General features: G+C 39.6%; 1 protein-coding gene and 1 long non-coding RNA gene across 2 annotated transcripts in view; one reads left to right on the plus strand and one right to left on the minus strand.

Moving 5' to 3' along the window:
* LOC112949494 overlaps positions 1 to 10,165 on the minus strand; it is a 41,193-nt gene extending 31,028 nt beyond the window's left edge. The window contains exons 1-2 of the long non-coding RNA XR_003249834.1: positions 10,100 to 10,165; positions 5,691 to 5,752 (exon numbers count right to left, since the gene is read on the minus strand). This is a non-coding gene — a long non-coding RNA (uncharacterized LOC112949494). The remainder of the gene's footprint in view (positions 1 to 5,690; positions 5,753 to 10,099) is intronic.
* Positions 10,166 to 12,460: 2,295 nt separating this feature from the next.
* Positions 12,461 to 26,350, plus strand: part of PTPN1 (protein tyrosine phosphatase, non-receptor type 1) — a 33,777-nt gene continuing 19,887 nt past the window's right edge. The window contains exon 1 of the mRNA XM_026042233.1: positions 12,461 to 12,523. Within this exon, the coding sequence (XP_025898018.1) occupies positions 12,461 to 12,523 (63 nt within the window). The remainder of the gene's footprint in view (positions 12,524 to 26,350) is intronic.

Below are 26,350 nucleotides of genomic sequence, written 5' to 3' on the forward strand. Positions count from 1 at the left end.
TTGCCAAGAATGTTCYGGATTTCCTCTAAACTCTAAAGAATTACTCTGCCATAAAACAAACAATTGGTTGTCCATCACTTGCAAAAATCAGTGATTTGACAAATTCTGTGATCCTTTTCATAGCTTTAGACACATTTTCTCATCCTCATTACTTACTTCGGATCAATGGCTTACATGCAGAATGTGCAAACCTAAACACAAACAAGCCTCAATCACCCTATTGTCCAAAACTACTTTTTTTTGTTTTGGGTGTTCACAGCCCCACCTATTGCAACCAGTGATATAATGCCAGAATTCCAACTTATTGGATAGCTCACACATCCCATGGCATGGGTCATCTGCAAGACAAACATGGTGCATCCATATCCTCAAGATGAATGAGGCAAACTAAGATGCATGTTAAGATTATACRGAGGCTAAACCCACAGTATTTACTCTATCTTATGGCTTGATAGACAAAAATATATCTGGGAAGAAAAAAACCTTCTAGTTTCAACATTTTGTTGCATTCCAGACTGGAACAAACTAAAGACCTTCCAACTTTTTTCCAAGCGAGAGAACATGAGCACATAACMCATATACAGGCAGCCAAATTCCAAATAAACCTTTAAGGCATTTTTCTGAGACACAGGAGACAAAGGTTTGAGTTCCTTTTTCAAATGCCAGCCCTAGACTGATTTTCTGAAACTGAAGGGCTCTTACAGTCTGTTACTTGGACCCAAAATTGTTCCTGGATCTTCGCAGCTTTCTATAAAGATTAACATGTTACATCTAATAAGAAATTTCTATTCTAACAGATCAAAAGTTCCAGATGAAATGCTTTGCTAAGAATCTTCAATTAGTATTCAATTTCCTTTTACCATCTTAGCTATACAACTACCTCAAATAGAGATAATCTTGAAGCAAAGATTTTCATGATTCACTGAAGTATGGTATAGTGGAATGTATTTCAGAGGTCTGTATGTTTAATCATAAAAAGCCCATTTTTCKTACAAAGACACTGACTTTTCTAGCACTTAAAACTACATTCTGGCAGTAGGAGTTTTCACCTCATAAAACAAGGCATTCTAAAGTGCTTTGCTGTAGCAAAAGTGAAGTCCCTTGTTCTCTTTAAAAAGTCCCTTGCAGGAAAATAGATTGTTCATGCTAAAAAGAACAGCATCACCCTACTGAAGTCATTAGCATGGAGAAAACGAGATGCAACAAGGAAAAGAATTCTGAGAAGCAGCTTCAAACAGCAACATGGCCAAATATGACCTGCCATTCATAACCACCAAAACATAGTTTCCTGATAACTCAGCATAGAGCAGATGTCAGAAATAACTGCTTGTCATATTAAGCATTAGAAGGCAGCCCAAGCCCAACTGCACAGCTTGCATCCCTGTCCCCCTTACCAAGGGGACCAGTTCTACCATCAGTCTCCCTTATTGTGGACAAGGAAGATAAAGCTTTGGAGAAAGAATTGGAAATAACCTAAGGAGTGTCTTGCAAAACAGCATATAGCATATATAACACAACTCAGAACAGACACTTACAGCTCTGCAACAATACTGCAGATTTCCAGATGGCAGGTAGTAAGAATCTTGTCCATAATGCACAAACCAGAAACCTCAGATTTTCAAACWACTGTACTTCTGGTTAACAAGGGAGTATCTAAATTTCAAACAAAGCTCCTCCAGAGTTTGTCTTAAATTTATTTCCAGAACACATTCAAAACATTTTAATGCAGAATAGGCACAGGCAAAAATGCCCTCATGATCAGTGACCACAACCCAACAGATGACAATTTTTCACAATTTTAGGTCAGGGGTCACATCTTCACTGTAGCATTAACTCCTTGTGCCTTTATTGCACCCGAATTGAAAAAACACATTTTACAATGGCTGTGATAAAGACCCAGAAGAATCTGATTGCAATTTTAAGTGCTTGACCCTTTCAAGGAAGACAGATGGTAAATTTTATATGGTACATTCTGGATTTCATTTTAAATAGAATGAGAATTGGTTAATTTAGGAATGTGCTTAACAGGTTGCTAAGTATGCATATATTCTATACTAACAATAACTTCATTGAATTCGGATCTGCAGATAAACTTGTAGCAAGTGAAAAATCCTCAGGAGCAAACATCTTAAAGCCAGATGAACCCAAGCCTTTCAATGCACTCTGTATTTGACCTCTTCATATTTAAGTTTGCAGTTAATATGCAAAAGAACAGGAGCTAACTCCCAAGCATTTCTATTTGATTTCACAATTCCATTGCACATTCTAAAATTAAAGCCATCAAGTACACCAGGCTTTTCCTAGCTCCTGATTAGGATACAGGAGTGCTAAATACATAGTTCAATAAAACTAGGCATTGATTTATGTATCTAGTTAACAAAAAAATCTTTCCAAGACAACAAGACCAAACAATCTCAAAAGTTTTAGTTACATTACTAGTTCGTTACACTTTCTATATGCCTCACAAGACTTGAAGACACTCTACTCTTATCCTGAGTCACACAAGCATTTATAACACTCTGGAGACTGAATCCCAAAAGCACTACCCCAAGCTAGCTGTGCACAGCTCACTGCATACAGTGGTGGTAATTACACATGTAATTAAAGAAATTCTTATATGCATGCCCATTAAAAAAATCCAAGTGTCTACACAGAAGTGAAACAGTAACTAGAAATATATATTTCTAGATTAAATATAGCATTCATATAGATGGAAGATTTACTTCTGCTATAGTACAAGGTTACAAAGCTATTTTAACACAAGATCATGTAAACTTATTTGATATAAATCATTCTGCTGAGAGCAGTCACCCCATGGATAAAGGTGGTTTGTTTTTCTTTCTAGAACCTTAGATAATTAGTTTTGGTTGTCATGCAGACCTCCTCTTAAAGAGGTTACTGTGACCTATTCGTATTGATCTATGTGCAGATAGGGCTGAAATGTTGACATTTTGTAAGTGCTTTTATGTTTTCACAGACAGTATTTTTCATAGTACCCCGAATAATTGGATTGGTTAAATTTCCTCCTTTTTTTAAAAGTTACAAAACTGTCCTACTAGACTAGTTTCCTTCTTTGATAAAGGAGAGCTTCTGATTTAATCCTTTAGCAAGAGCACTCAARTAATTCATCTGCAGTATGCTCACTGGCTAGTGCCACAGACAGAGAAAAATAGCCAAGTTTTAAGAGGTGGACACACAAATACAGAGCTCAAAACACAGAGCTACTTCATTATTCTGACTACACATGCAGCTTCCACAACAGCACCCACATCTCTTATCTACTGCAGGTACTTACTGTTCTCCATACTCGAGCAGGAAARTCAGCATGTTCAGCTTCCTACATGCTTAAAAACAAGTCCTGTGGACAATTCACATACATATTTGGATGCCTAAGTTGTTTGCTGCCAAATGTTTAAGATGTAAAATGCGACAATATTGGAATATCACTTGCTATTACTGTCATATGTAAAAATATAGTTCCTGAAAACATACAGGCTGCTCCCTACACTCTCCTTAGCCCTAGAACCACCTCATTTGAAGGCATCATTAACATAAATACTGCAAGCAGAACTGGAAGATTTAGGTTAGACATTAGGATGTACTATCTCAGCACCAGAATACAATGCTTGGGAATATTCCCCCTGTATTCTGTAATACACAGCTTGGGAATGCAGACATGTCAGAAATTGTACCACCATAGCTGATCCATATTTTTACCTCTCAAGATCTCTTCCAAACAYACTTTAACACTACTCTGCTCTTTCATAAGATGAGGCCAACCTTGRCTAGTCAGCATGTATACAATACACTGAAAAATTCACAAGCTACAAGTTTTAAAGCAAGAGAATGTAGGCAAGATACCATCATAATTCAGCAATATCTGCTCAATTTATTGAAATTCAGTTCAAACAAATGTATTTCTGTATACCATTCTACACAATTCACACCACATGGAAAGAAGCATAAAGCAAATAACCACACCTTGTTTTCCCCCTCCCCAGCCCAAATCTCTCCTCCTTAATCAAGGAGCAGATTATATAWAACAAAAGGGATAGGGCTGCATCATAAAAGATGGTGCCAAATAATTTATATTCTGCATGTCYATTAAAGAATTGGAAGCAACTACATCTCCAGGCACAATCATTCTTGGAGCTTCCTTTGGGACACAGAAACTCCAAAACACAGCAGGGATTGGTCAGTAAAAGGCAAAAGCCATTCCATCAACACTAGCCCTTGGAGCTTTCATAAGCCATAACACTCAATAAACAAGGTGTCAGTAAACYGAAGGAGAGCTTTTACAGATGATATACTACTATTCCGTTTAAATATAGTGCCAAATTGGCTCAAGAGCTGGGCTGAGATTACCTGATTCAGGAAAGGGCAGGGGAAATAACTAGTCTCCCAGTTACCAGACAGCTCTGGTGCAAGTAACATCAAGGTGCCTACTTTCAGCTCAAAGGCCAGCAATGTTCACAAAGTATTACTAGAATACTAAGAATTGTTGCGTCTGGACTAGCATARCAGTGTACACTGTGAGGGTCCACAGATTTCCAGGTATTTGGGAGTACTGAACCATCAACAAGCCAATATTTATTTTTAAAATATTTTTAAATATTAGTAGACAAAGCTCCAAAGACTCCATTCTCATTTAACACATTTCTGAAGATCCTTTCAGATCTTCAGAAAAGTCAGACTAGCAGCAACAGCCATGGCAAACCTATTCTCTAATTTATACCAACCATTGAATCATCAACCTGGTGATGTCAGAGAGAAGGTGGCCCCTGGACACAAGCCATCCCTTCCCCTCACTCCCTCCCCCAGCAATTAGGTATTGTGCAATTTCATTGTCATCAGAGGAGAGCAGATACTTCCACAAAGATCTCAGAGGCGTCAATGTAGGTTAAAACACTCCCTCCCCAATCCCACCATCCAGTCCCTTCTCCACCCCAGCACCTCCCCGCACAACTTCTCCCTTCTATTTATCTTTGATTTTTAAACACTCTGAACAAAAATTGACTTTGGCTGTTCTGCCTGAACTCTGAAGTGTTTGAGCAGATAAGATTCAGATAATGTGTCAGAAGAAAGTTTCATAGGTCCCTTTTCTCCTGGCAGGTAAGAGAACAMGGCCAACCACATGCTAAGGTTTTCCCTCTAAAGAACTATCTGTCTTGTCTGCTTATCAAGTCAGGCCAATGGAATTTTCAGTACATCCAAGTTGGAAAAAGTATTTCAGGTGAAGGTTTCTTGTTTATACAGTGCTGGGGAAATACAATGTGTAAGTCATAAGTCCTGCCAACCCAGATGTGCTGTTAGTTGCTACGGCAGTTATACTGAGCTCTTTTTGCAGCTCACCTGAGATTCTTCTCTTCTATGGAAAATTCATTCAGAATGATAGAAGAACTCACACATACAAAAACAGGAGGATAGGCCTCCAGAAAGGGTTGGTCATTTTGTAGATACACATACAACATTGAGAGGAATATATAAAACAATCACCTCCACCTATATATAAAATAACGACCTCCATTTCAAAATACTAGTTAAAATGGACATACTGAATTCCATGCATATGCCCAAATAGCAGCCACAACTCTGAACCATTGACATCCCCTTGATCATTTTATTTTCAGGTTGAAGTTAGACATATCTACACATACAAAATTAGAGGCCCACAATAGGGCCAGACTCACCCATCCTGAATGGGAAAGATAGTCAGGTGACAAGGGTTCCACACTCAGATTTGCCATATTTGCTGTAAGGAAAAGAGGCATAATTTAACAGAGAGAGAGTTGCCAGATACATTTTCTTAATATAAAATATTCACCTAAAGCATATAAAGCAAAAGTCCTAGCATAAACCTATCCTATAATCACAAAACATAACCATAACTTATGTGGCAGCAAAGGATACACAGTGTCCAAGTCTCCTCCAAAAAAGAAAGTCAACTCCATCTTAATCTTGAAATCTAAGCAACCAGGCAAAAAATTGAATACGAACTGTCTAAAACCTAGTGCTGCAAAATTAGTCAGCTCTGAAAAGGTAATTTTTTTTTTTTTTAATACCACCACCTTAACTGTTCAAAAAAGCAGAAAAAAACTTTTCAGTGATTATTTCCCTGCTTGATCTAAAATTCTTATGAGGAATAAAATTTAGGACAGTTATGAGCTCCAAGGAGTATAGTGCCATCCAATGGTAAGACAATCTTTTGCAGCTATCGCTTTCCAACAAATTTCTACTTCTGCTTGTTTCTATCACAGCATATTAACCTTAAATGAACTGTGGAGAAAAGAAAAAAGAGCCACACATAGGCTGAAAAGGCAGCAAAATGTGTGTGTGTATGCACTTGTATGATGCCCTCCCTCCATATATGCAGTTCATCACAATCACTGCTGACTAAAATCTCAAAAGCTATAGACAGTAGGTATTATAGAAAATAAATTTTGCCTCTTCTTCACACAGAATTGGCAGGTCATTTCTCAAGATCAGTTTAGCTCATACTCCCTTCAAAAACCTCTTAACAGGTGCAACAAGAAGAGCTGCTGGTATCCTGGTTGTATTAGGAAGATTAAAGTCCCAGAATTATTATTTCAAARCCTAAAGAATAGGCCTGACAACCAGCCTACCTACTAGTCTTGAAGAGACCAGAAGTCAAAATAGGCTGTTTTAGCCAGTCAAATATTACTTCACCATATAACAGAACTTGCATATTCATAATCTTTCCTAATCTAACTGCTTTGAGCCACACAAAAAAAGAAGAGAGGCTATGAAATGCAAGTTGGAGTCCGGACAAGCACCTTCATTTTTATGTAGGTGAATTAAGCAATGGGATACAACCCTTTCTTTTGGCTTCTGATTTTCTTTGCCAGTGCCAAATTCTAATGGACAATCTACCAATTAAAATCCTTAATCAGAAAAAAAATAGAATCAGAAAGGAATGTGCCTCAGGTTATACAGGTTGTTTTGTATGGGGAGGGGGAAAAACCTCTCCCCCAATGCACAAAAATTGTATCCCGAGATAATAAAACATGTTGAATTAACAAAATCTATATTGTAAGCATCTGCCACCACTAATGTCTTTAATCTCTTCTGCCATTTTCCTGCAACACTTMAAGGATTTTGCAACATTTAGTGTTTTGTAAGTTAGATCTTAAATTTCATATAGGCTGTTAGGAAATGTTTTGTTATTCTGGGACATGGGGGAAATGCAACTTGCAGACTAAATATTTATTAAATGGTTGCATACATTATAGGGCACAGGTCTTTAGTCACAATAGTCTTTTTTGGCCCATATTCCAGAGCAAAATCATATTTAAGTCATATTTATTTTTGAGATATGCACCCAAAAATATGAAGCCTGTGGAGTCAAATTCTGTTTGGGGATAAACAGGCATTACACCCTTTGACTTCAATTGAAGTTACAAGTGCCTAGAGCAGAGAGAACCCTCTTTACTCTGCAGGCCAGAACCAGAAATATCATTAAAACAGACTCATGAAATCTCCATGCCATTCATTCCTACTACCTATTTTATTTCATCTCTACCATCACAAGATAATATGTTAAGAATATTTTTTAAAACTGAACTAGCTCCTATCAAGAAAGAGAAGGTTCAGAAGTTCCTGGAAAAGCCTTCAAAATGAACYATTACAGAATCAATACTAAAAATAGCTCATTGAAAAATTGAAGCCATTGATTTCATTACATGATTAACTCCACTCCGACCCAACAGCCTACGAGAGTGTTCCCACAGGAGATGTCAACTGAGTCAATATTTCTATAGCATTATAAAGTAGTAACCACTGAAAAATAGTGACACCAAGTGGTTACTTCCAAGTGTGCATACTTTTTAATGCAAGTCCTTTTTACCTCTGAGCAGCCTCTTTATTAGARATTATCTTTAGCACCAGGTAAAACTGCTAAGATTTCAGAAGTCATAAAAATCATGCAACAGATTAGGTTATAGTAGGTGACTACAGAACTTTATGGCACTGTAGGATTCACGTTATGATATTCTAAAAATATCCCCCAGACTCCTCAAGATTCAATTCTATGATCCATGCTTACAAATGCACAGATACCCTAGATGATAGATTTACCACAAAGGAACAGCATATTAGATATAACCAYGACCTCCTTCTGTTGTGAGAACAGATGTCTGAGCACATACAGCATGTTAACCAGTAGATGGCACCATCCAAAATATTAATACTCAATTGCAACATCACTTTAATCATATTCTTTACAAAATTCATCCATCTGGTTTAGATTGACATTTGAATTTTTTTCTCCTCTCCATTTGTTTTCTACCCTCATTTTCCAGTCTGCAGCTTCTTTGGTTCCCAATATAGTTTATTTCCTACATTGATTTGGCCCTGTGATGTAAAACTGCCCCCATTCTGCTTATACTCCCCATTAGACCACACCCACAAAGGCCCAAGCAAACCACTAGGTCTCTTGCACACTGACCTCCTTCCCCAGTCATTCCCAAATACGCTGCCTCTACCTGCACAGAGCAGCACGCAGGACAAGCTCCTATGCAGCCACGCTCCCTTCCTCCCACTAAGGGCCTTGTTTCCTGCTGCACTGCATCCTTCACCCAAGACGCTCCACTGCAGCCAAGCTGCAGTAATTCTGCAGTGTTCAGGGCTCATGGCCATTTGCCATCATGTCAGTCCCTAAGCATTCTGCCTGCTTTTGAGCAAGGATTTTCAATATTTGCAATATAAATAGCTGCAGTTTTCTGGTGCACATTGACAACCTGACATTTAACTGTCTAACACTTGTTGTAATTCCACAGCCCTCAGTTTCTCTAGCACCAAGTCCAACCTTTTGTTATCTTCTGTTTTCCTTAGAGGACAAGGTTAAGGAACTCAACATCTCCGCACACCAGGGCTCACAAGAAGCTTCACTGCTGCTTCAAGCACTCCATGAGGGACCTGCCCTAAATTAAAAGTTGCCATGTATTCTCCCAAAAAGATTCAACATGATTAACAAGCCCCTCTCTCTCCCCTCTTTAATTTAACACACCTGTGTTTAATATTTTAGCTTCTCTTTCTCTACAGCAAAACACCAAGATCAGGAATCATTTTCATAGAGCACTGCAAACCCAGGGTGGATACATAAATGCCTTAACACATTTTATATTAAGGTGTTAGATTTCTATTACGGGATTTAAGATTATTCTCACATTCTTATCCCTTAATCAGAAAGAACTGTTAAAAAACAGGAAATAATTATTTCAAGCATCCTTGCTTCTAAACACAGAAGCAGGTAGTCACTGTAGAGATSGAAATTCATCCTGCTTCCTGATGTTTCAGGAAGAACAAAGTTCTAGCTAGTTCCCAAATGACTTACACATTATTAAAACTGTCAGTGTTCATTGAGACAGGTAGTTTAGGACCCTCCATTATTTTTTCAGTCGGAGACTGCAAGAAAACATTACCAGCAAAAATTCCAGAAAAAAAAAAATATATCTTTACCCTCCTTGGTCTACAGAAGCTACAGAATTTTCTAAGAATCCATTACTAGTAAGCTACACCAACATTTCTGAGCTCTTTTTGAAAATTACAAATGAAAAYTACAAATTAGTTCAGCTTTATTTCTCCTCAAGGTGTTACTAATCTCATCACATAATTTCAGTATCCTTTTCCCACACTCCGTTCTTTTATCTTGGCACAAGACAGAGACAGGTATCAGGAAAGCCAGATATAAGGGAAAAAAAAATTCTTTGATTTGGTAAGACACAGGGGACACAAGGTTACAAGTCAGACTACAGTTCTACATCCTGATATTACCACTCTCTGAGTCACAAATGTCAGGTCATTTCATAACATCTTTTCTGATAAATACATTGTTTAAAAGCCTTAGTGATTTATCTCATGGGGTGCCTTTACAGTGCCTAAGATAGCACACAACTTGAGTTAGATTACAAAGTTTCTTAGCCAGTCTAAAATACTCACTCTAAAATTCTTTCCTAAACTGTTAGCATGCACAAAGCTATTCCCATTCCCACAGAATAGGGTGTTTTTTTTTTTTTTTTTTTTTTTTTAGGGGGGGCTAAAGTCTAAGCCCAGGACTCACAGAAAGGTTTTCCAAACTTACCTTCCTTAAGAGGTCTGCTCCTGAAGATGTCCTCAGAGTAGAACACCACCACCTAGAAAGAAGCCATACATAGAGATCATCTTTTAACTAACACATCCTTTGTTAGCTCTCTTATATCCTGCAATGAGGCACACCTGGGTTTAATTCCTGCCTGGCTGACAAAATGAGTCTTTCCCATCTCACCTGTGCTCTAACTACGAGCTTGCAGAGTCTGGGCTGGAGACCTGTCAGCCTCCCTACTAAAGCTGAACTGTTTGGCTCAGACTAAACATTCAGCATCAAGAGGACTAGAATCTCACTCTCCTTCCTGCTGAGCTAAGACTTGGGCTATAGTAATTTCCTCAACCTATATTCATTATGATTATTTCTCTTTTTCTATGGAAAGAGTAATCTGGCTAGAGAATCTCTGCATAGSAGGTGATTCTGATCTATGAACATGTTATTGTCTGGAGCCCTGATTTAGAAGTCTAACCCTCTCCCTGAACTAAAATATTTCTTAGTAGTTTCATTGTTCTGCTAATGTTATTTTTTAAACTTGGGGTCAGGCTGCTTCATATTATTTTGTGGGTAGCTACACCCTAGCCCATATCAGGGGATATAGAAAAATTGCTAAAAGTGCCTACAACTGTTAGGGGAAAATAGGATGAGGTCAAGCGATTGCTCCCACTCTACAGGTGGAATTGCAGAATTTGCTATTCATAAAAATCATCTGGTGTTTCCCTATGGCTCCCCATATGCCCTTTACAGGCCATCAAAGATCTGTAGTTTATTATTTAATATAAATAACTAACTGTAGTGTCCAATTGCATCTTCTTCAGTGTACCAGCTTTTTACCTGTGCATGTCACTGTATGTACTGTTGTTGTATCTGTATGTAAAATATGACCCCAGAAGAATTCAGTAGTTTATGCAATTATCCACATTGTTGTGAAATAAATCCAAATGTGTACCATTACTGCAAATTKTTACTTACTTCTTTTATATACCTTTCTGCACATAATAGTCAATATTTATAATGCAATTTACCCCCCMAAAAAAATCCAATTATTACAGAAAAAGATATTCTTTGAATAAAACCAACAGCTTTTAGAGTTACTGATCACACATCACACTATGATGAACATTTGTGTAGAAATCTCACACATTTGTGCAGAAATGTGAGATACTGGCAATTTTTCTGGCTTACTCTGTGATATCTGTAGCTGAACATCAATTTGCTCAGAGCAATATATGAATTTTGTTATTCAAGACAATTCTATGACCACAGCACACATTTAGCAAAGTATATTGTCAAGGAGCCTTTGGCTGAAGAATTTGTAGCATTTTTATTATGCCCATTCAGGTGATATAAGCATAAAAGTTATCTACCTTTGGACATAAGACAAGCTGGACATGCCATGTCCAGTTAAAATCTGCCATGGACATGAGAGAAATTTCTGGCTTTGGAGACATCATGTGCTCTGGCATAATATGTGGGATAACTAGCTCCATGTTTGGAACAGGTTTTCTTAAAACTTGTGAAGAAACAGGTTGTCTCTCTGATATCAGAGTTTCCTCTGCAGTGATCCTGAAGGCAGGACTGCAGCTGCTGGGAGGGAGGCGGGTGTCCATGGGCACAGGAACCGAGGCACTGAGGACCAAGCTGAGCTCCAACATCTCCCTGCGATTCCCACGTCACCTCTTCCTTCAGAGGGAAGTGCTCGGGACAACTGACCGAYGTGTCCCACTCCACACACACCGCCTGAGACTGAAAAATAGATCCTGCATCTTCTGACGGCAGTGTGAAACACTGTGTTGTCCCCTGCCCGAGGGGACCCCTGCGCACACAGACGCGTTCCTGCGCCGCCAGGCCAGCTTGGCACAACCCGCTGCACGATCTGGGGTTTCCCTTGCAGCTCCTTCCTCGCAATCAGGCTGCTGCAGGATTATTATTATTATTATTATTATTATTATTATTATCATCGTTATTTATTTCTCGTCCCTCCTGAAGCAGCAGAGGAGCTTGAAAACACGACCCAGGCACCTCCCCGAGCTCGGGAGCGGGAGGACGCCAGCCTGGGGGCAGGAGATGCAGCTAAGGGCTCTGCCTAACCCTGGGGTCCGGGAGAGCCGCGGCCGCCCGGGCGGGGCGGGGGGAGCGGCCGCCTCGCCCCTCACCACAGAGCGACCGTTAGTGACCGTTGGCGCCGCGCGCCCCCCGCCGGCGCCGCGGCCGCCCCGGACGTCGCGTGGCCGCGCGGGCTGCGTAGTTCCGGCGGGCGCGGGGAGGGGACAGGCGGAGCGGGCGGGCGCCGCAGCCGCGGGAGCCGGAGCTGCCGAGGAGCGGCGGGCGGGGGCCGGGGCGAGGCGCGGCGCCGCCACCATGGAGATCGAGCGCGAGTTCCAGCGGCTCGACCAGGCCGCCAGCTGGGCCGCCATCTACCAGGTGAGGGCAGCGGCCGGGCGCGGCGCCGCGCGCGGCCCGGGGGGCTCCGCGCTCCCCTCGCCGTTTATCCGCCGCCTCCACGCGCCCCCCGCGCCGCTGCTGCCCCCGCCGCCGTCGCCGCGCGGGGCTCGCCCGGCTGCTCCCATCCGCCGCCTCCCGGGGCTCACTCCTCCCGCGCCGCGGAGCCCCGCGGCGCCTCCTTCGCGGCGCTGCCCGGCCGCCTCGGCCCGAGCCCCGCCGCGGCACCGGCGGCTCCCCGGGGAGCGGCCCCTCGGGCACCCGCTCCTCGCTTGGCCGCCCCTGGCTCCCCTCCGTGCGCGGCCCGCGGTGCTCGGGACCCTCCCCAAACCCTTCCAACCCACACGAGTGAATCCGCCTGCAGCCTGTGCCTTGCTTTCCAGGATTTGTTTTTTCTTTCATTTAGTTTTATTTATTTACTTATTTTCTGATAAGGATCTTTCCAGGATTTGTTTTTTCTTTCATTTTATTTATTTACTTATTTTCTGAAAATCAGCGCTGGGCAGCACTGTACATACCTCACTTTCATGCGTTATAATAATGCAGTTATTTTTAAAAAATATTTTGTTATATCTCAAATTATTTTGTTTGTCCTCTTAAGCCTTTTAGTGACAGGTTAAAAGAAAAAAGCTGCGGCAAACATTAATGCTTGTAAAAATGTTTTTAAATTAAATACAACTACGGGAATGCAAGCAACAGACATTAGGGCTTTTGTCTTTAAAAATTCTTTATGCAACCATTTGTCCAAGATTAAGAGAAGATGAAGAACACGAGTGGTGAGGCTGATGAGTGAGATTGGGTAGTGCTATTGTAAAAGCCATTTGAATGCTTAGGTGGGTATATTGAATGTTCTGATGAGTTTGAAGTTCATATTTTGTAAGGTAGGAGYTGGGCTTTGCTTCCCTTTCACTCTTGAATTTCTTTGGCAAGGGGCATTTGAGGAGTTAAAATAGTAGTATTTTATCGAAATGGAGTAATGAAACTTCAGTTTCAGAATCGTGGTGTGCAAGCTTTAAAGGCAGGGCCTTGTACRATGAACATCTCCAGTCTCCAGTTCWTTGTCATTTGGCGATGGAGAATGAGCATGAGATGAGGAGCCTGCTTTTCAGAAGGTCCATTTTTGAGTATATCACTTCCTGCAGTCGTCCAGCACTTGCTAAGTCGGTGTCGGATAAAAGTCATGTGCATACATGACACGGGGCTTTTTASCAAACTCTTCTTGACGATTGCTACGTTGCAGGCTCAGTGCTCAGGAAATGATTTTGAGTAATACSCTCTGCAATGTATTTCTTTGACACAGCTTCATTACAGAAATGAAATATATAAGGAGCCCGAAGCTTAATGAAGAATAAGGCACTGTGGCATATTTTCAGTGTGGGGTTACCATTCAGTGGCATTTGGTTGCTCTTTACTGTAGCACAGAGTGAGGTTCTGTTGAGGGCTAAAATTTAACTCAAAAAGGACTGGAGGGATTTGGCTTATTTTTTGATTTGCATCGAAGAACTGACAAGCATGATGGGTGGGTTTGGATGCTTTTTAAGGTTGTTTGGTTTGTAAGTATGTGCATCAAGTAATTCACTTGCTTACTGCATCCTGTCAGGTGTTGACAGTTGCTATATTACATATATCTAAAAGATCAATGTACTTTATCTTAAGCTGATCTTTGGATGTCTCACATGTAACATTAATGTTGTAGTTTTCCTACAAATAAAGTCTTTGCATGAAAATGGTCTAAGTGCAATAACGTATGTTATCAGTGCAGTCTTGCATTGCTGGAAAAAAGCCTTCCCCCAGATTAAATATACCACAGGTTTCCACTGTCCAGTTATTTAAAAGGTAACTAGTAAATGTCCAAATTCACAGCAGTATTCTGAGTGCAGCATGACAGACATTAACAACTGAGTCACTTCCTCTTGTTTCTTGGTTAAATCTATGGGCTCGGGATACAGAACTGCTGTATCTGTGCAACAGGGAAGGGGTTAGGGATCCTGCAGGAAGCAGAGCTAATTCGAGGGGTGCCTACAAGGATTTTTGTCTGGGTGCTGTGTGGCTTTGAAGGGTTAAAAGTGCCCAAACTTTTTGTTTTTGGATAAGGGGAAGCTGTGTTTGTCTATGATAAGAGTACAGTTGTAAAAGAAAATCTTAAAATTTTAGTTTTTTTTTTTAAGCATAAATAATCACAGGAAAGAGACAAAAACATCTCAAAATGAAAACTTACTCTTAAGTATTTGGATATGTCAACATGTGTCAGTTCCACTAAAAATCCAGCGGACAAGACATGACTATTTTGGTTCTCAGCTACAGCCAGTCAAAAAGGGTAGTTTCATTTTTTAAAAACACGTGATAACCTCCTGTGTTTTCCTATAGGTGTATTGCCACAAGAACCCTGAGACCATGTAAAGTTTCTTCAGAGGCCTGAAACATGAAAAAGCCAGAGTAGCTTTGACCTGTGCTTGTATGGTAGAGAAATAAATTTAGACGATAACAAATAAAATGAGACCTACTCCAAGTATAAAAGATTGTGAAAATAACTACCCAATCAAATTTAAGTTCCCTACTGCAAAGCAGCAGCTTAAAGAAAAATGGGCCGCTTATTAAATGTGAACTTTGCAATGTGATGCTGCATTGAAGGTGTAAAGTCAAGAAAACAAGTGCTTGAGGSTAGGTGAGTGATATGCGTATGCATAATATCTTTAGAGGTATCGATAGGAATGAAAAGCATTTACTCTGGAAATATCACAACAAAAAAGCAATAGCCCAAAGCTAAGAAAAGTGCAGTTTAGGCTTGCTGTTGGTAGAGGGAGAGGCCAGATAAATGGAAGGATTCTTGCTCAGAATAGCAAAGGGTCATTGAATTCTTCTTTACTCACAGTGAATTTAGAATCAGATTTTAATAGTAATTCAGTGTGCAGAAGTCTTTCAGAAATTTGGAGGTGTTCTGGTTTTCAGCTGCTTATACTTGATGATAGAATGAGATAGTATCTTAAAAACACAACCCTCAAATACAGGTGGAGTTGCTTCTTGTGTTTATATAAACTGTATATGTAGGTCTTAAGAATACTAATTTAACTAATGATACTACTATGCTTAATGTGCTTAGAACATGAAAGTGTCTTCTGAAATATTTGCTAATCTACCATCCTGGCATCTAAGGCAACACTGATGGGAGGCAGAGTTGAACCTGATKGTTTTCAGAGAAATTTCTATAATGACAGTCATTGGGAGTCTTCCTGGTGAAGATAGCMAAATTATACAAAAATATGCACGCTCATGATGTATGCACTCTCTACTTTTTACAGTAAGTAGGAAATAAAAAATGGGTATAGTTTAGATTTTCAAATGTATCTGCAAGTGAGTATATTTGAAACAGAACTATGTTGCTGAATGTGCTCTGGAAAAATGGCTTATAATTACTGTTTGGTTTGAGCCTGCAAAAGGAGTATTAAAACTGTTCTCAGGTTCTTTGTTAACTTTTGAGGCTATTTGAACTAATAATTCTTTAATATTGCTTTTTTTGCAAACCACTCTAGGCTAGCAGAGCTTAAATACTGCTACTAAATAGGTAGGCTTAAATACTACTATATATGAAGGTTAATGAGTTTATCATCTTACTCAGATTATAGAGGAGATAGAAAAGTATTGTGAATATTTTAGGGCATTGGCTTCCAAAGAAAAGCAGTGTAAGTGCAAGGCGCAAGTACAAGGTCTTGTCTGGTTTGCTTGCACTCTGTGGAGCTGGAAAAGACATGGATGGCTTTTTATGTACTTGTTGTCTCTGGAGAATATTTATAGAATATGCAGATAGATTTTGGTGTTGAAGTAACAAACTGTAAAATGGTTGACCCTGTAGTAGTGTGGTTGTACTGTCTTATTTGGAGTAAATGAACAGGAAGTTCTAGTGTTTTGGGGTTATAAGACTCCGTGAGAACTCAGACTTCATGTACTCCGCAAGCATTTGGCTTACTTTTTTGCTCTGGTACAAATAAATCGTGGCATGAGCAGGTCTTGTAGTAAAAGCATCTTTGTGCCTGAATCTGCCAGTTCTTGCTCCTTGAAAATGCAGGTCTCTGCATGCATGCCTTGCTGCTTCTTAACTCATCCTATGTTGATTCATTCAAGGCTTACTTTAATTGACTCTGGGAATGGAAAGTTAGTTTAGAACTAAGAGTTGCAGGGATTCTGTTTCTTACTAATGCCAGCTCAGAGTATTTCATGTTTTCCTMTGCAGTGCAGCCACTGAATCTTGATACAGCTGTGGAAGAGACTAATAACCAAATAAGTAGCAATCTGTGCTTGTGAGCTCTATATCCTTCCCATGAAACCAAAGTTTACTTTTGTTCACAAATACCAGTATGGCTTGTACTGTTGTGAATATTTTGGGCACTCCGTTGTTACGCTAGTAACTTTGTCATCTCCAGACAAACCCTGTTTCCTGATGACAAATGCGAGATTTTGCAAGCCCCATCGTACCAAACTACTGAGCTGTTTAGTTTCGCTTGTCTTTCTGACTCCAGCATCTAAGCCTAATCTAATTTAGGTCCAAATCTGCTACAGTATTCCTGCAAAGAAACTATTAGAAAAGAAGCCAGTGTTTCTCACTCTTTCCTTACTGTTAAGGAAGTATCTTTTGCTAAAAGCTAGAAACTATACAACATGCAGATAGAGCTTTGATGATTTTAATGTGTTCTTCCAGAAGTGATCTATTTCTCTTTCTTTCTGTAATTGCTGTAAGAAATATGTTTATAGAGAAAATCTGACAATTAGCGTTGGTGACTTGTGAAGTGATAATACACTCAAACAGAGAAATAGCCCTTTTTAAGTATGGAGTGAAATGTGTCGCGTTAGTGGTAAACCAAGATTTTTTTAAACAAAAACAGCTTTCTCTTTTTTAAATGTTCTAGGTAGGTTTGAATTAACACTTTGTCCTGCAGGCAACTAAACATTAAAATGAAACCTTGTAAGACTTGCTTTGCACATGGCTTGGCTCTGTATGTTGAGCTAGACGTTCCCTAAGGGTTCTGTTCAGTTAGGACTTTCTAGACTCTGACTTAGGCTGAGGTATCACTGCTGCTATCTGCTAAACACATCACTTCTCAGGTTTTAGATCTGTGTCACTACGGTTACCTAATCTATTTGGAGTTTGAAATTGGCATAATTCAGCACTTGAAATTACAAGGAATATTACTGATTACTTAAAATTCAGAATTCATGTATGAATCAGGGCATTTTCGTTGTAAGAAAAAATGGAGGAGAAAGGAGACCCTACTGATGAAACAGAAAAGATACAGAGTGAAATCTTGAATTCCTGCCAGAGCTGTAATCCAGTGGATGAGAATTGGGAGGCATTCTTGTCACCACATGTGCCACTGAATTTGTTTTCCTTTAGTTATTTCTTTCTTCAATTTCTTCATATACAAAATTATAATTGTAATCAATAATATATTTGAGAACTTTTATATTGTTTTAGACAAAATTACTTTCATCCTTTTGTTACACAGAAAGGAAACAATCAAAAATATGCATAATGAATTAGTATTCTATTATCATTAATATCTTAATTAGTTTGTGAGGGGCAGACTACTACCTGTAAGTTAGGTTATATCCCTGTGTGTCAGAAAGCTGAGTTACTGTCATGTTGCAGGCACACAGCATCATATGACACCTTTCTCTTGTGACAGAAGCCTGTTGTCCAGCACAGGGAAGGATAAGATCCCAACGTAGAGGACATGTTTTTCAAAATGCAAACTAAGTGGGAGAAGAAATTTTAAAAATGAATCTAAATGCTAAAAAAAAATGATAATAAAACAAAACACAAAAAAAAAAAAAAAAAAACCACAATTATCAGGAGCAGATAGTCAAAGCATTCCTGAGTGCAGGTTTTCTGGAATACTGCTTTGGAGAAAGGTTAGTGTAAACTGAGATAAGGCAAACATCGGAGGATTGCCTCAGGTTTTGTATCTTCTCCACAGTGTTAGTATCGAATGCTGTCGGTGCTCAGACATTTTACAGAATTATATCAATTAAAACTTTGTTGTTTTAAAAATATTAGATTATAATGTTTGTTTGTGAATCTCTATAAATTATGTATACTGAATCATTGCCTATCAGAGGAAAGCAGCTTTAGTAAGCAGTGTGTGTGGTTTTTTCCTAAAAGAAGCAATTTTATGAAAATTAAATGTAAAAAATAAATTCTTTATAATGTTCTTAAGTAACATTTTAAACTTGATCTAGTCTGTAGGCCTTGATGCTTACAGCACTTTCAGTTAAGGTTTGGTTTTAGTTGTTGGTCAACAGGTCTCGCTGATTTGCACAAGAAACATGTTTTGTTTTTCTGATGTGCCCTTGCTGGGCTGCCCGCGAGAGGCATCGTGATACAGCATCCTAATGCCTTGATGTGCTCACTTTGTAGATCATGTAGTACAGGTGCCAATTCATTTTCTAGCAAGTACTGTGAATTTAGATGTGTTTTCTCCTTCTCACCCACACAAAACACAGCTAAGACTTAACAGCTTGCCTGTCATAGTATACTAAGAAAAAGTGATAAAAATGATTCTTGGAAATTCATGTGATGTTAATAGCGATAGCTGATCTAATTTTGAATTGTTCCTGTGTTTTTAACATTTAAGAGAAGAGGTTCATGGGACAACAATGAAAAMCTTGATGTCCGTGTTTAGAAGGAGAACGAGATTACATAATATAAAACTTTTTGAAATGTTTCTGCTTTTTTTATTGCAAAGCAGTTTTTCSTAGGACATGGACTCTGTGCATGTGTATGTATGTAACTTACATTTCATGTATGTACATATGTGTGTGCTCCAAAGTTGTGTATTTTTTTTTTCTCTGATGGCTTTTGCATCTGGCTTAGGCTCTCTAGCTATATCTTGCCTTGTCCTTGTTGATATGATAGATGACCTACATTTTTAAGCAGGAAACTTTTCTCTCATTTGTTACTAAACTGACTATTAATCTGGACATATGACTGGACAATCCTCCTTTCTAGATGAGCAGATTGTTTGTGAAAGAAAATGGAAGGTAGAAAGCTTTCCACTGAATCCAGCATTAGTCTTGAGGTAGATTTACTGTAGTAAAATACCCATAACCACATTAAAGGCCTATTTCAGAGGCTTGGTTGTCATTCTTGGAACCTGAAACTGGATTTCTACTTTATGAATCAGATATATCTTATTTTCTACTGTGTTAGACTACGGTATTTAAAGTAGTATTTTAGTTCTTTCTTTCTTTCTTTCTTTCTTTCTTTCTTTCTTTCTTTCTTTCTTTCTTTCTTTCTTTCTTTCTTTCTTTCTTTCTTNTTCTTTCTTTCTTTCTTTCTTTCTTTCTTTCTTTCTTTCTTTCTTTCTTTCTTTCTTTCTTTCTTTCTTTCTTTCTTTCTTAACTGCTGTGTAATGCACTGGAAAGAAGTAGGAAGAAGCATACTGTATGTCCTTTTTTCATAGCAGGAACTGTGTTTTACTTCTGCATATGCAACTGCTGCTTGTACCACCTTAAACTCTAGTTCTCCTAGCTCTTGGTTAGAGTGGGTGCCTTGGGGACACCTAGTTAATGAACTGAAAAAGACCCAGTCAGTGCTGGCAGTGCAGTGAGCAGCAGCAGGGCTCAGTGCCACCTTACTCACTGAGACACTTCATTCAGTCAGATTTGAATTGTGTGGCTTTTAGAAGAACGTCAAAACAGCTTCTATAGGGAAAAAAAATGCAATGTTAAAGTGAATTTTGCATTCTGCCTGTATATGCAACTGTGCCCATATAGACAGTGTGGAGCTATGCAGAGCTAGCTGGAGGCAGAGGGGAAGCTGACTTCTCTGGTCAGAAAATGTACTGGAGTTTTGGTAACAAAAGCATTGCTTGTTGAAAATGCTGCTGAACAGAGTGGCTGCTCTGTCTGTGATCTTTCAGGTGCTTTTTCTTGTATCTCAAGTTCCCAGAATTTCGTGTTTCTTCTGTGAAGTGCTTGTTTCATCAAGCACTTGATGCTGTGAGCGATTCTACAAAAGACGCTCTGTTTCTCGCATTCTTTATATTTATTTGGAACAAGAACAAGTGGTCTACACATAAAGAGGAATGTTCTCATAACCTTCTTCCCTTGTGCACATTTGAATAAGAATCACTTGTTTATATCATTTCTAATCCCACAGTAACAGGTTATAGTAGCATAAACAGGGTGACCTTTCAGTGTGATCACAGGAAGTAAAATGAGAAATCTATTTTAAAAATGCATCTTTGATGAAGGAAGAGTCGTCTTCCTTTTTCTGACAGGAAAAATAACCCATATTAGTTCAGAAGATCTTGATTCCATTATGCTGCTGAGGGCCTATTTTTTCCACTACCTTCTGTACACTCAGTGCAGCTGTTGGGAGCAGGACACTGGAGCTGTTTGCAGCGTGGACCCTGCTTAGCACTTTACATTCTCCTCCTGCTTTGCATAGGGTGAGTGTGAGGTGCAGCCCACTGGAAAGGCAGAGCTATCGCATGAGCAAGAGGATTAGTAAAAGGAGAGTATTTGGGGAAGAAGGAAGTGGTGGTGGTTGGAGCAAGGGCTTGAAAAATCTGGTGTAGCTCATTAAACAGACAAATACATATACATGCACACATATCTTAGAAATTCTCTGAATATCTCTGGAAATGGAAGAATAATGGAGAAAATTGCAACCAGCAAGAGATGGGGTCAGTGGACAGCTACCCAATTATAGAAAATGTTCCTCTTTATTATTCCCTTTACTGCTTAATTAAGTGGGAAAGCCATAAGGGCACTTTTTCATAAACTTCTGACAAAGGAAGATTTTCACATTAAATTGCAGTTTGCCTGCTGAGAGCTGTGAAGTGCCTGACAGCACCTGTAATAGGACAGACTGAACATAAAACTTGATTTAACAAGCATGGTGTTTTCATTCACAGTGTTGGTATCTTCTCAGAACTGGCTTGAAGTGTTTCATGACCAGAGAACAACTGCCTTTGTACTGTTTCCAAACTAGCACAGCAAATATCTGAAGGACAAAATGTGCYGTGAACCAACAAACCCATCTGTTTTATACTCACATATTACAACATCAGTGCTGGCTAATTTGGAGTATACTCATTCAAAGTAGAGTTTAGACCTTTTTGTTTTTGTTTTGCCAGGGAGCAATATCAAAATTGTCAGAGCAAGAGGTAGATGTTTATTAATATTTTTCCTTTAGAAGGAAACAGCAGTTGCCTTCAGTCACTGTGCCCAGCAGCAGGAGCTCCGYGGGGACGGGGTTTGTGGCCGTGCAGGTGGGCAGAGGCCCCCGTGGTGCTTACGGCACCCGGGGAAGGCACCAACCTTGGCGGGACCCCGATCCTGAAACTGGGTTGTGCACTGGGGCCATCCAGACAGGTCCTGTTTTCAGTAGTGCTGAAAGATTGCAACAGGAGGTTGAAAATATGCAAAATCTTTACAGCTGTTAAGTTGCTGGATTTATTAGAGAGCATTAGCGGAGAGGTCTAATCTTACAGCAGTCTTTTTAAAGCTTGTCAAGAAGCAGCCAGGGCAGGACTTTATGGAAATTACTTGCAAGAAATTATTGACCAAAAAACCACGATTTGTCTAAAGCTTTACTATTCAGAGTCAGGAGCTGCGTCCGTTATGCTCAGCTTTAAGCGATTGCATCATCGTGCAGGCCCCTTCTCTGGGACTGACACCAGGAAATTCCTTATTTGCTTTTCTGGCTGCTGAATTCTCTGTGTGAAGCTGGGGTGCTTGGGTGCTTAAACTGTGACATGCTTGGTTTCTTTTAAGAGTAATTAAATAACTTAATATTGCTGCTTAGTTAGGAGGAAGTACTCAAACATTTATGAAGGCTGTTTTATTATATTCACATAATAATGTGTGTATGAGAACTTTTAAAGGAAACAGGAAATGCTCATTAAGGTTGCTTATACGAAAGYCTTCCCTCAAAAATGTTTTCTCCATATAAAAGAGTCTCTCTGCACATTAAATTCTGGCTTTAAACGCCTACAGAAAAATAATCAACTCTTCTAGTAAGATGCCTGGCTCTGAGCACCCTTTGTGTAATAGCAACTACTTGCWTGTGATTGAAGAGCTGATAACCCTGGTTTGGGGGTCCGGGCTCAGCAGCCCACACCGTAACCGTCCCTTGTGGGCCTGGGGGCAGAGGAGGATGTGATAGTGTAAGGGGTTTAAAAGATGTCTGGAAATTACAGCATTGCTTTTTCTGTAAGAGTTGCAGATAGCTGCTAGGGCTGCAAATGGGGGGTTGAGATAGCCACCAAATTCTACAGCGTGTTCAGTGGAGGCTGATAACTGGCTGGGCTGACGGGAAGTGGAACGTTATGAGCAGGAGCCTGCTGAGCCATAGGGTGTGGTGAGCTACGTATAGCAGTGTGGTATACRCTGCGCTGTGCAAGGGCAGTGAGGGAAGCCAGAGGAGCTGTGCCTTTCCAGGGGGCATGCCTRAGTATGGAGATGGAAGTTATCACTTGGCTTTACCAGATGGATTGGTGTCCTCCGAGGGAGTTAGATTTGCAATATTAGTAGATGCATAAGGAGGCAAAATGTGTCCCCTTTCAACTTGYTTTGATTCACAATGTTATTTTGTTGGCACAGGGAAGATTAAACAGTTTTTTCAAGGCCTAGCTTGTCTAATTTTACAGCCCTTTTCACATACTGGAGTGTAGAGTGCTAACTCTAGTGCTAGTCACCTRAAGAAATGGGTAAGCTTTGTGGGGCAGGAGAAGTGAGGAAATGGCATCAGTGTTTTGACACGTCCAAGAATCTTAGCAGTGAGCTGGTCACCTTGGGTTTAGAAACTGCAGACTTTGATATCAAACTAGTTTAGTTTAGATTGGTTACCTAAACAGTTATTAGAGAGTCATGTGAGAAAGCAGGAGTATCCTAATTCTGCTTTATCTAACATCTGTTTTGAGCGGTACTGTTTGTTCTCGGCAGGTTTTTGTATGCACTGCAGTAGCTTGGCAACCTGTAGGTTGCACCATTCGGCGATTTCAGTCTGCTTGTAATCGTCGCTGAAATTTTCCTTTCCATATTTGAGGAAGTGAAGTGGGCATCTGTATAACAGCAACAGAGATGCTAATGGATCTTGACAATAAAGCTGTTCATGGAAATTGGTAATTCAGTGGATTTCTTCAAATTTTAATGCAAAAATCTTTGTTGAAATTAAAGAATGGATGCTGGTAGCTTCTTTCTGTGACTAGTAGTTAACCATTTACAGCTACTCACAGCTTGCAAATAGATTTGGGGAGCATAGTGAAGGGCATAGCTACCAAAAGCATGACTACCCGCTGGTTAAATTGTAGCAGCAAAGCTCAGTTTGGCCTTTCTCTGCATGCAGAGGCATGAACGAGCTTTGTGCTGTCCTATTAATTGCACATTCTCTTTAAACTTGAATCTCAGTATGCTGCAAATGGTACAAAGGTTTTGCTAGTAGTATGACGAGTATTTTGGCAGAATGAATGATTCTTACTAACATCTAGGGAGTTTGCAGTGAAGCCTCCTTATAGCACAGATTAGCATTTGCTGTGGCTGCTTTCTGGAATTCTTAGACCCTAATCTGTAGGGAAGAAAGAGATTACAGGAGGGAAAAGCACTTTCGCTACAGAGTCTGTGCCTTTTTAGTAAGTGGTTCATAATTTTGAAAGAACAGCGTTTGCTGATACTAAGCAAATTCTAGTAACACTGTTGATCTCAAAATTACACCTCAAGTTGGTCAATAAAACCATGTTGCAGCGTAAACATCTTCAAGGAAATGATGCTTGCCACTAAATAAAATATAGATGTACTTTTAATAGGTGATGTGGAGTTCATAACTTCCTATTTAACAATTCCTGCCACTTCCTTTCTTGTATGTTCTGCTGCTTCCTCTCCATGCAAGTTCATAGTTTCTGAGAATCTTGAAGGAGTTAGTAGAAAGCTGGAAGTCTGGCTATTGCCTCATCCATAGTGTTCTACATACAGAAATAATACTGACATAGCCAGAATGCGTGCTGCATCTGGTAATGGCAAGACTTTATCTTGCTGATTAACTTCTGCAAATTAATTAAAAATTATACTTAACTTTAAGGGTGCTAGAGTACCAGATCACCTCTTTGCAGTAGTTTTGCTTTAAATGCTGACTGCCGTTCCTTAATGTTTCAAGATATTGAAAAGATTTATGTGAGGATTGAATCCTTTCTTATTCGTGTTAAATATTTACTGGTATTGCCTAGCATATTTAATGCAGATTTAATGCTCTTCTTAATGTTCCAGAGGAGATTGACTTTATCTTATCAAATAGGAATATATGTAACTTCAACAATACAGAAAAAAGTAGTGATAAGTCTGTGTAATCTAAATAACCTGTTGCTGCTGCACTTGATATGGTAACAATATTGTACAGTGAAGGATAATTTAATGGGTTTCTGAGGGAGAAATAACCTTTAGAACTGTTATAATATGCAAACTAATTGGAGGTTACAATGARCACAGCTGTCTCTGCCAAGCTGACTAAGCTAGGAATTCAAATCACTATTTTTAACTGGTTTATAATGCCTCCAGTTTTAATAGTACTCATGTTATTACCTTTAAAAATAATATTAATGTGCATTTATCCCATTGATAAACTGGGTGCAAACCAAAAGCATTAGTCCAACCCRTTTGTCGCATTCCTGCTCAGAGCAGACAAAACACTGGGCAGTATCTGGGCTGCGCGAGGCTGGAATCCACGCTCTGACTTGCAGAGTTCAAGCTGGAAGATTCCTCAGGGCAAGAGGGATGTTACCTGATACAGAGGATTGTTGGTTTCCCAACCTTGTTTACAACGAGTTACTTTGTGTAGAGTGTTCTGGGAGATAAAGTATTCCTCATAGTATATGTGCACTGAATAGTTGCTTCATATGTATTACATGTTAAATTGATTTTTAGATGTAATATATGTCAAGTTGTTGTTTAAAATATCTTTGATTGTCTATATTTTACAGAAGAATTTGTAACTAGCTTAATTTGAGATAAGAACTCAATTTTAAACTACTTTAATACTTGTTTATTTTTTGTTGAGAAAGTCTCTCTTAAAAGCAAATCTAGGTACGTTTTCAGTGGCCTGTTTTCCACAAGGACATAAAATCAGAAGCAGAGGAATTAGTGCTCAGGAATCAAAACTGTCTTCTAGACTTTGTCTAATGTAAAAGCAAGGTATTGACATCAGTAGAAGCAAACAAGGATGTGCATGAATTCCGGGCCTGGCTAACCTGGCTCTGGAGGGTGTCGACTTCCAGTAGCAATTTCTTTGGTGCTGATGCTGGAGGAAGGGAGCTAACCTGAGTATTTTTCCCTTGTCCCTAGGGACCAGGGAAGACCAAAGCATTCTTGCAAGAGCCCCGAAAATTGCACAGAGGAGTATCCTCCCTGCTCAAAAGAGAAGAATATAACTTGTTCCAAAACAGCTGTCAACCAAAGAGTGCTGCAGTGTAGTAGTTGGATTCCTAAGATGGTAGTGAGCAAGGCTGACTCTTAAGTTAGAAACCTAATGAATTAGAGCGTTGTGTGTAGAAAGCAATCTGTTGTGGATGAAAAGCAATCCGTTTGGAGAGCACAAGCTGCATCCACAGCAGCAACCAAGATGCATCTTCCCATCTGCAGTGAGAGACTTCCTTGGTTGTTGCCTTTGAGCTYCAGGGGAGCAGACTTGCTGTGATAGTGGCTATTCGGAAGAAATAACGTAGATAGAAATCACTACTGTAGCTGAAAGATTCCTCTCTTTCCCCCAAAAACCCTTTAATGTTTTAGCTGTCCAAGTTTGATATAAACGTTTGTTTTGGA

The sequence above is a fragment of the Nothoprocta perdicaria genome, unplaced genomic scaffold (genome assembly GCF_003342845.1).
Source record: "Nothoprocta perdicaria isolate Ctin4 unplaced genomic scaffold, notPer1 scaffold_3, whole genome shotgun sequence".
NCBI lineage: Eukaryota > Metazoa > Chordata > Aves > Tinamiformes > Tinamidae > Nothoprocta > Nothoprocta perdicaria.